Source organism: Phragmites australis, chromosome 8 (genome assembly GCF_958298935.1).
Source record: "Phragmites australis chromosome 8, lpPhrAust1.1, whole genome shotgun sequence".
Lineage (NCBI taxonomy): Eukaryota > Viridiplantae > Streptophyta > Magnoliopsida > Poales > Poaceae > Phragmites > Phragmites australis.
In genome coordinates, this window is record NC_084928.1 from 3,407,146 (window position 1) to 3,418,317 (window position 11,172).

Here is an 11,172-nt window from a genome sequence, read left to right on the forward strand (position 1 = left end):
TATGATACTACAACTGTTGTACTGTGCGTATCAGCTACGTAATCCAGGGACTGATACAGGAGGCACAGGAGATCCCGGCAACGCGGGTCTTACACCAACTTTGCCTAAACCACTGTTACTCCAATCTGTTGCGAGGATGTTGACCTGGCCATGGTATTTTTTGACCTGCCAGTGGTTGTCTCTAATTTTCCAATCACCTACCTTGGCATGGCCCTAACCGTGGGATGCCTCAAGGCCTCTGTCCCGCAACCCATAGTCGACAAGGTGATTGGGAAGATGTTTTCTTGGAAGGAGAGGAATATGTCCCCGTTAGGGCGTCTTGCCTTAGTAAAGGTTGTGATGACCTCACAACCAATCTTATCGGCGATAAAGACTCCAATGTCGGTCCTGCACTAGATTGACAAAGCTAGGAAATAGTTTCTTTGGGCAGGCTGCAAGCCTATCACAGGTGCAAATTGCAAGGTCAATTGGAGGAAGGTTTCAAAACCAAAACCTCTCGGAGGGGGGGGGGGGGGGGTTCTCGGGTCTAGACCTCGAATCCTTCGGGTGGGCGCTCCGACAAAGATGGCTATGGCAGGAATAGAGCGCACCGCATAAGGCTTGTGTTGGTGGCTATTTGCCTTGCGGTGACTCTGATAGGCTTCTTTTCGTGGCGGCCACCTTGATTACAGTTGGTAATTGAGAGAATATATCCTTTTGGCACTCTCCTTTGGCTGGGGGGGGGGGGGGGTTTCAGGCCAAAAGACTTCACGTCCCTGCTCTTTGAGATTCTCGTAACAAGCAGTGCTCCCTCCATGAGGCAATGACGCATAGAAACTGGCTTACGGACTTGGCCTCGCTTCAACATGTCTCACGAGAGCACATTTCCCAGTTCATCCAACTTTGGAGGGCGACTTAGGACGTTAACCTTCGCTTCGTCATCCCTGACTCCGTTGTTTGGAAATTTTTTAGACACGGTGACTACTCTGCCAAGTCTGCGTACGCTTTGATGTTCAGAGGAGCCATCCCAACAAACTTCATTGGGCTCATTTGGAAGGTTTGGGCTCCGCCAAAGTGCAAATTCTTCACTTGGTTGGCTATCCAAAACAGGTAGTGGACAGTGGATCGTCTCTCGCAAAGAAATTGGCCTTGCAACCCAATTTGTTCCCTTTGCAAGCACTCTTATGCGACTTGTCTGCACTTGTTGGCAGAATGCCCGCTCACTAGGAGGATTTGGTGCCTTCTAGGTTGCAAACTCCACTTATTAGGCATTCTACCGGACACTTAGGATGCTTGTTGTCGCGAGAATGGTCCATATATGTGCTTTGGTTTGTAAAAGAGGGCTGCTCTTTTTGCAGTCGGATCTGTACTTTTGACCCGTAGGACCCTCCATCTTTTTAATATAAATTGACAACTTTCTTACCGATTTTGTTTAAAAATGCTCTTCTTTTAAATAAACAAGACTTATGAAACAGCTTAAAAAAACCTTATCCAGAAAACCGAACATTCCGGGAACCCAACATATCCTTATGAAACGGGGTAGATTGAGTCAGCAGCATCACGGCTAATCCTGGAGTTGCAAAACGAAGCCGTAATGGTCGGTAACCACGGAAATGGTTAAGTCTCTGGCACCAGCTCCGAGCTCTCCTTCAACCTTCCCGTCGGAGGCCCAAACAGCGGTGGAAATTCAACTTCCACCGGAGATGAGTTCACAAAACAGGACAGCAGAAAACAAGAATTAGCTGTTGCTCAGGAGCACACAGCATGTTCCAAAACTTACGTCGTTTCTGCATCTCCCGCCAGTTCTCATTCATAAATAAAACACACCGTGCGATATCATATCATGATCGACAAGATGGTAAAAAAAACTGAATCATGAGCCCGAAGGTGATAGCCAACTACATGGTTTCGCCTGTGCATGTAGCTAGCCATTAAAAAGAGAACACGTACTACCAGTTGTCAAGGAAGAACACATACTACTTACCATAGACCGCAAATTCAATATAACAATGACAAAACATCATGCTCCAGAACGGCCTTTAACCGTTAGCTGCTAGGCACACCTGTCCAGTCGTTTTCTGGCATTAGCATCAGCAAAAGGACATTCACTACAGTTTGTCAATCATTTTCAGTAACAAGCTTATGGGGGAAAATATCGTACAAAACATAACATCTACATAACAATGCAATCTCCACCGCAAGATCTTGTCGACGACACTTCCCCAGCCATAAAGATTTGCATGTGTAGAAGAGTAGGAAGAAAATCCACACAAAAACTTCTGAGGTAAGGTTTCTGTTCCTTAGTATGATCTTCATTTTCGTTGGGATAATGGCAGGACATATTTGTATCAGACCTCAGACCACTAAAAGAAAAGTTACGCGGGTTGACATTTCAACATTGTGTTAGGTGCACCTAAGCTCTCACCATAACAAGTTTGGCGGGATGCTTCATCACAAATTCTCAGTAAAGTTTAGAGAAAATCTGGCTAAATGATATTGATTTTTATCTTCCTAGGAGGTGTTCCAGGTTTTGACATGTTCCCAGTTCCTGCTTTTCCTTTCTTTTCGGAAGGCTTCAGAATCTGGAATGAACATGTCAAGGAATCGTCAATGCTCATCATAGCACCAGCATTGTCGAACTCGCCACAGTAGTTAGGTGCAGAGAATATGGTTACTAGCTGGCGCTTGGCAAAAAATTCATAACCATCCTCCACGACCTGTGCAGAGAAGATTCAGTTATAAAGCAGCGCATGGTAATGAAGGCAATGCACAATAATGAGAATTCACAACAGCAGAGATCCACTGAGAAAAGGTGCTCAAGATGCTTCAGTTAATTCCCTAGAGCACACTAGAGCAAACCAAGAATATCCAATTCTCTTATTCCAGAAGAAGGGGAAATACATCAGCGTTTTAGATTGATGGTTAAAGCTCAAACTGCATGAACTAGACTGTAATATACCAGGCAGTTGGATTGAATTTGACCATTTCAGTTTACAGTAAGTCTTAACAAACTTTACTCATGTTGTCTTGTAATTGGTTCAAAGTTTCAGATACTTAGCAGAAGTGCTGGCACAATACATTAAAAAACTATTGCCTGCTGTGTCCAATACCAAACGACAAACACCCTACAAAAGGACATGTGTGCTGCTGCTTTTTTCTCAATAGCAGGGTTACACTCAATTTTTACAACAATGGAAAGTATATTTGGCGATCATATTGATGCTCTGAATAGTACACTGATGTACATTTTTTTTTTAAAAAAAAATGTGTCCAATATAGACCAGATGTAAATAGCATCTTCACAAAAAGACACCAAATTACACAAAACAGAATATCTTGGATAAATGATTCATAATTAAATGGAGAACATTTTCAATTCTAAAAAACAGGTTAGTAGTAATTTAATCAGGGATTGAACAATTTTTTATATGATAGTTATTTGTTGGGAAACATGATCAAATGAATTTTCATATGAAATATGCACTTAGTGTCAAAAGATGAACAAAATTCTGGGTGGGACAGCTGTTTTTACTTGCTAGAAAAATGTACTGCAAGATCAACATGAATACCTGGTGGGCCCTGCAGACCAGATCCAAATCATGTTTCTGAAGAAACTCAGCAACCTTGTCAGCTCCGAAGGTGTAGGATACACCCCTGTCATTCTCACCCCACCCTTCAATTTCTTTATCAGGGTCAGACCACAGAAGATCACAGAGCAGACCATGGTCAGGCACATCCACAGGACGGGAAATGCTACGTATCTGATCCATGCTCTTCAATTCAGGAGATAAACCGCCATGCATGCATAAGATCTTATCATCAATAAGTGCAGCCACTGGGAGGCAGTTAAAACAATCAGTGAAAATCTTCCACAAGCGAACATTGAATCTTCTCTTACATTCATCAAAGAACCCATATATTCTGTTGATAGAGGCACATTCATGGTTTCCCCTAAGAAGAAAGAAGTTCTCCGGGTACTTTATCTTGTACGCAAGGAGAAGGCATATTGTTTCGATACTCTGTTTTCCTCGATCAACATAGTCTCCCAGAAACAGATAGTTCGCCTCTGGTGGATAGCCACCATACTCGAATAATCGAAGAAGATCAGAATACTGACCATGGATATCCCCTGTCAATGAGTAAAGAAGCTGTTAAACGCTGAACATGATTTCAATACATTACAAATTTCTTATAATGACAAATTTACACAGCATATATTGACCTTGAGGCAAAAGTATGAACCTATTCAACAAACGAAAAAAGGGTTGTACAGCTAATAACAATGTAACAAGTGTTATTGGACTTAGCAAACTAACAGGATACACAGTGTGGGGGATATTTGCACTTTATTCCAGTCTTCACTACAAAGTTATCTATCCTTACAGCACAATAGCAGTACTTATCATACAATGGGTAAAGCTAATTCAAAGTGGCACAAACAAATTATATCCAGTTATCCACTCAACGACCAAATGTTCTTTGAACTGCAAACCTCGGCTGTGAATTTCCAAACAGAGAAACCGACTCTGGATTTTGCAATCTGGTATAAACAGATTGTCTGATAACGACTTAGAATATGTGAAAGTCCACCATCAGAAGTTTCACATGCCTGAATGACTTCACTTGGCACATATTACACGTGTGATTAGTGGTGAAACCCTACCATTTTAATACATTTTTGTATAGTACATATAGCATAGTATGTGCCACTTTAAGTGAGCTAATACAAACCAAACAATCTTTGACAACTAGCATCAATTCTCTGAGTACTAGTTGACTTGTCAAGAACTCAAGATCAGATATTGATCACACTTCTGGCATGCTACATTGCAAATACTACCCGATGTCTCGGAGAGATCTAGGTGAACGGATAGCTTTCATGTAGTTACCTTCTGTATAACAAATATATGCCCCTGGCAAAATTTGAAAAAGACAAAAAGAAGAAATCAGTTGACGACATCCCCACAACTTAATGTGGCATCCACAACTACAAATCCCCACCCCACCCCCCACCCCCCCAAAAAAAGAGGAAATTTCACTTTGGACCATCTATTAGTGTATTTGGTGTACTTTGAACCACCTTTAATAACAACTTTCACTTTGAAACATATATTTCATGCTAATCTTTCAATTTGCACCGCCGGGTTTAGGGAATCAAACTTTGATCATGCTTACGTGACAAGCGGTTCCATCCACCTCAACTCTACGTATTTATCTGGGAGGATGGACAGCTATTTCCAAACCAATCTTTCTTTCTCTCGATTCATTCTTCGTTGTCTGCTTCCCCTTTGGCCTCAAGTTGCTAGAGCCATCTCTCCACATCGCGTAGGATGGTATCGAGTTTATGTCGTTGCCAACAATCCAAAAAGTCAACATCCTACATGTAATATGGTCCTCTGATTACCTGTTCGCTAGCATTGCGGAGATAGGCGTCAGGCCAATGGCGAGGTAGACATGGCCAGGGTGGTGCGGCAGTGCAGGTGGTGACTTGAAGGGAGGCGGTGACAAGATAGACGTGGCTGGTGAGGAGCGACCGTGTAGGTGGTAACTTGATGTGGTAGCGTCAGTGAGGAATATAAATAGATGACGACTGCGAACAATGACACTTGGACTCTGAAGGCCTGATATGGAGAGACGGCTCTAACAACTTAAGTCAACCCTCCTAGTTGAATTCATGGAGCTTGCCACATGAGCACGGTCAAAGGTCCAATCCTTAGACACGGTGCAAATTGAAAGTTTAACGTAAAATATATGGTTCAAAGTGACACTTATTGTTAAATGTGGTTCAAAGGGCACCGAGTGCACTAATATATGGTCCAAAGTGAAATTTGCTCAAAAAATATAAAGCATAAAAAGTCGCTGCCCCCTTTAAAACATTTTCTTCACTATTTCACTGTAAAGACACACAAAACTTAAGAAATAGACATAACATACCAACTCACATGTTAGTAATTACAATTCCAAACAAATTATTTTCTTCCACTAACACTCTTATCTTCACGCTCTTACTTTTCTCTCTGATCTGAAATCTCAAGCGTGGTATAGTGGCATAGGCACATATTAGAAAAGCCATAATATATGTAAACCACTACTTAACCCCCTCAAGTATTAAAACTGGGTTACTTAACCCCTTGGGTGGTTTTGGCTGGGCGGTTTTGCTAGCATGGATGGTATTAGATGATGGTTTTGGCACATAAGCATCGTAGGTGGATTAGTGGTGGTGCATGTGCAAGACAGGACCATTTGAGGCATGTTGAATGTCTCTCAGACGCCAAAACTCCTTGCTGTTCGTGTTTGCTCCAGATCTTGCCGAGCTTAGTATGTGGCTACGTGGGATCAGGTACAGAAAAGGTGTCTGTTCAGTGCACAAGCAGAGCCGGCAGCAGGTCTCATCCCCGGGTGGCAGTGCGGCCGACCTGATCGACAAGCAAGGCGGCAGCGAGAAGAGGTAGCAATGCCGCTGCTCCAGGGCTGCCCGTCATGCCCCTCACGTGGTGCAGCAGCCAATTCTTTAGCCCTCCACGAATTGAATCAAACTACTACTCTTGGCTCTAGTGCAGCCTATACAATGATTTGTGCTGCGAGTACAGAACTCAGGTGGCAGGCCATTCAAGGCTAAAAGTTGCTTCTTGGTGGCCAAAATAGCGGCACCAGAAGCAGTGGGGGAGCTTGACTACGGATTAAGAAGAGACCAGCACTTAAAAGAGGATGAATTGCATTAGGAACGGGTGGCCGTTTCCATGTTTAACTAGCTAATAAGTTAAATGTTCAATAATTTCTCTAAGGATTTGCAATTTTGAGGAGGGGCCATGGCCCCTCTTGGCCCTCACATAGCTCCGCCCCTGACCAGAAGCGTGGAGCAGTGGCTGGCACCATGCACGGCATGTAGTGTGCCATGGGCTGCGCCACTGTCGTCTGCGGCTTGGCGCAGGGCACAGGCTACAAGTTCTGATGCAGGTCCCACGCGGATTCGAGAATGGCATTCGCGGTGTACATGATCACTGAGAGACTGGCAAAATAGGATGATATGGTGAGCACAAGGGACAGAGAAAAGAGGAGATTTGTAGGAGGAAGAAAATATGATGTGGTAGCCACATCAGCAAAATCCGATGATGTGGCATCAACATGGCAAAACCACTAATCCACAACTGCTAAGGGGTTAAGTGACACGGTTTCAGAACCTTAGGGGTTAACTAAACCAAATAAAACTTTCAGACTAGTGAGATACTTGGTAGTAAAATGAACTTTTTCCAAAGAATAACAATAGAATCACCGAAAGTAGCGGAAGGTAAGACAAAGAAATCCAAAGCGCGGTTCCTCAGGCAGTCATACATTTTCTTTGAAATTCCTACCGGTGCTACATATTCCAATTAGGCAATTACTAATAGAACATGTAAACACACTGCGGGATTCCAAGAACATCAAATCCAGAGAGCCCATCCCAATAGCAACAGCTCTAACGAAACACAATTAGCCCGGAACAGACCGAGAAAACGAAGGCTCGGTAGGCTACTAGCACGCTTATCAGTGTTGCTTGGAGGCCGCTCTTACCGCATATCTTGATGGGAGCCTCGAGCTCGAGGAGGTTGGGCTGGGAGAGGAACACGTCCCTGGCGGCGGCGCAGAGCCTCCGGATCTCCGCGTCGGTCACCTGCGCGTTGCGCGGCGACCGCCCGCCGTGGGCATCGAGGAGCCGCCGGATCACGTCGTCGACCGCCGCCGCGTCCATCGCCTCGCCGCACCGGGAAGGGAAACCCTAGCTCTGCTGCCGCCGCGCCTCGCCGGAAAAAAAACCCTAGCTAAAACCCTAGCCCTCTTAATGCCTCCTGCGCTTTACCCAGCCGCCGATCGACGGGAAGACGACACGGGAAGGGAGGGGGGCGGAACGTGCACCAGAGGAGCAGGGAATTTGCAAGTTGTGGTCGCAGGCCATTATTGCGTCGAATCCCCGGCGGGTTGCACCAGGAACTGGCGTGTAGTTCGGACTCAGGCGGTTGGGTTCGGTCAGCTGAAGCAAATTTTATAGCACATTTATATGGAAGACTTTTTTAGACTGTGATTTAGCTAAATATTTTTTATCTGATCAATCAATCCTATATACCAACGGCGGTGGAATCCCTGAGCGCTCAGATGCTCTGCTACTGTAGCAGGGCCCACAAATCATTGCATACGGATACATGTATATATGTATATGTATAGTATACATATATATGTATATATATACGTATTTGTTATTGTAGCTACTGTAGCAGACCCGCCCATCATTGTATACCGATACGTATACATTTATATGTATATACATATTCGTATACATATAATATACTTTCTATTTTCGGAAATACTAGAAAAATTTGTTATATTGATAAATCGATTGGAACACTCTAGAGTGCAAAGAAAAAAAACTAAAACTAAAAAAATATAAAACAAATTTTGTTACTGTCCACAAATATTATATATATATATATATATAAATCTATATAGATATAAATATATATTTATATTTATATATGTATATTACATACATGAGTTTAGATGAATTTAACATCCCATTTCCGATAACATATACTAACGGTGGAAAAATCAGTGCACTAATACGAAACAAATTTTGTTAGTTCCGTATTACTGACGTAGCTATTGCTCAGCAATATATTGTGTGTGTATATATATACAAATATATGCATATATATATATATATATATATATATATATTACATGTATGAGTCTAAATGAATTCAATGTTTTCCTTCTAATAGCATATACTAATGGTGGAAAAATCGGTACGCTTCATGTGCTATTAAAGCTACTACAAATCATGCAATATTCAAGCATAACATTTATTCGAAACGGGCGCAGCAAAGCGCGTTAATCTACCTAGTATAATTAGATTGAAGAGAAGAGAAAGAAGACACGTGTCATCACAGGAAAAAGTATTTTGTAAAGCTTGGTTTTATAGGATTTGTTTCCTAGGTCTACGGTATGCCGGTGTTAGCCTGATCTATTTGAAAAATAAAAGGTGTTTTTATGGCGATGCCTTGATGACCGGTCAAAGTGTTTGGAGATTCGTGTTATAGTCCGTTTTAGATTATTTCGACTTTATAATTTCTATTGTTTTTTTTAATACAACCTGTTGGCACAAATATTTGTATAAGTAATGTTTGGAAAGCAAAATGCATGCTTTTGAGAGCATAAATTCAATTATTGATTCTTATTGTAATATATATGTAAAAAATGGTACTTAAATTATGGTATATAGAAGTATTTTTGTTATATATGTGCCCGTATTATTTTGATATGACCGTTTGATCTGGATACTCATGCGCGTAAGTTGGTCAAAGTAAAAAAGGATACGGTCATCTTTTTGCAAGATGTGAGAGTATTCACTTATTTATAATTGTTAACTCTAGCAAACATGTCTGAAAAAGTTATTCAATTTTAATAATCTAATTTTACATAGGGAATTCATGCATGTATATGTGTGTGAGAGACATGACACACTAATAGACATATATACTCTTAGACCAGACACACAGTGGCAAAAAAAAAAAAAAAACGATGGCCGAATAAGAGAGAAGGTTGGGGGCATCAATGTAATCCACTGCAGCTATCGATACCTGGGTAAAAATTTGTAGCACTGATGCACCTTATCTATTACATATATTAACCAGAGGTCAGGTTACTATTCATGTGGGACCAACATATATGTACGTATATATATATATATGTATATATATGTATAAGTATACATATATATATATATATGCATATATATAATATAATTTCGTTTTCGGAAAATTCTAAAAATGTTGAAATGAATATTAGTTATATTGATAAATCAGTTGAAATAATCTAAAATGTAAAGAAAAATATCTAAAACTCAAAAAATATGAAACAAATTTTGTTAGGTTCGTATTATTGTCGTCTAAATATTAAAATTATGTGTATGTATAAAAGTAATATTGTTTTCCTTATAATTAAATGAATGTGTTAAATATAAATATTGAGATGTTCAAAATTACTAAATCTATTTTTTTTTCACCCTCCTTTTATCATACTCTATGAAACACACGATCTAGGCGCACTAATCCGCCTAGTTGCTTTATGACTGCCGAATAAACAATTGAGAAAATGGAAGCAACTCCACTCCTGCCATCAGATGAAGAGGAACGCAGAGCTCGGGTAAACACCTTACTCCAGATTCAGATAGGGCGAAGCAGAGCTCGATGAAGAGAAGGATGGAGCTTAGCAGCATCGAATCTGTTGATTTGGGGCCATGTTTGTTTGATTTTGGTATATATGTGTGTGTATATGCCTGCATATATGTTTGTGAATCCACTAGCTAACACATCTAAAAAAGTTATTCAATTCTAATAATCCAATTTTACATGAGACAATTCTCTCTATGTTATCAAAAGTTATCAAAATCTTCGATCTACCAAAAAATATTTTTGTCCCTCATATATCACTACTTAAAATTATTTTTACCCTCTATACTACTACTACTATTACAACGGTATTAATTCTAATGACACATAAAGATTAAAAAACTAATTTTTTCTTCCCATATTTGCCACCGCCATCAACTCTATTACGACGACAGTGATACATAGTGAAAAAATTCAAGTAGTGGCATACCTTTTTTATGGCAGATCAAGAATTTTGATTATTTTTGGTATATAAAGAATTATCTCATTTTAGGAGATTCATGCATGTATATGTGAGAGACAGAGCGCGCGCGTGCTAGGCATGATTTGAGGCATGTGGGAAGGAGTTGACACGAATGTATCGGACTATGGGTCTATGGCCACGGAAAGCGGTGCTAGCATGACACATAACGCAATATTAATAAGATACTACGTTGTGCTAATGATGACATGAGGCATGCTCATCATGTAGGGAGGAAAGAGAATATAAATTCAGCTCTATCGTTGTTGCCGTATCGACTAAGGAGGAACGTGGTGGTGACCAAAAACATGACATCTAAGGATGCAAAGGATCAGCGAAGAAACTAGAGCTAAATGTTCGTTTGGTTGTTTATATAGTCTAATCTGACTTGTATCAGTGAGTCTGACTTTTTGCAATTAATAATCTAGAACTAAGGGTTTTTATTTGTTTATATGGTGTAATCAGACCCGTATTAGTGAGCCGAGTTTAATGAGTCAGGCTATATGGCAATTAATAATCTAGAACTAATGG

At 40.8% G+C, this 11,172-nt stretch overlaps 1 protein-coding gene across 1 annotated transcript; it reads right to left on the minus strand.

The window, feature by feature from the left end:
- Positions 1-2,069: 2,069 nt before the first annotated feature.
- On the minus strand, positions 2,070-7,979 carry LOC133926302 (serine/threonine-protein phosphatase PP1-like). Its single transcript, XM_062372158.1, has 3 exons — positions 7,531-7,979; positions 3,549-4,108; positions 2,070-2,696 (listed from the first exon to the last, which is right to left on the minus strand). The coding sequence occupies exons 1-3, from the start codon at positions 7,706-7,708 to the stop codon at positions 2,466-2,468; spliced, it is 969 nt and encodes a 322-aa protein (XP_062228142.1). The 5' UTR covers positions 7,709-7,979; the 3' UTR covers positions 2,070-2,465.
- Positions 7,980-11,172: the final 3,193 nt, after the last annotated feature.

Bases quoted from the DNA above. Each gene is read 5' to 3' on its own strand.
- LOC133926302 (XM_062372158.1), bottom strand. From the start codon at position 7,708: ATGGACGCGGCGGCGGTCGACGACGTGATCCGGCGGCTCCTCGATGCC. The intron at 4,109-7,530 runs GTAAGAGCGGCC...ACTCATTGACAG, and splicing joins GGCTCCCATCAAGATATGCG to GGGATATCCATGGTCAGTAT. The intron at 2,697-3,548 runs GTATTCATGTTG...TTCTCTGCACAG, and splicing joins TGGTCTGCAGGGCCCACCAG to GTCGTGGAGGATGGTTATGA.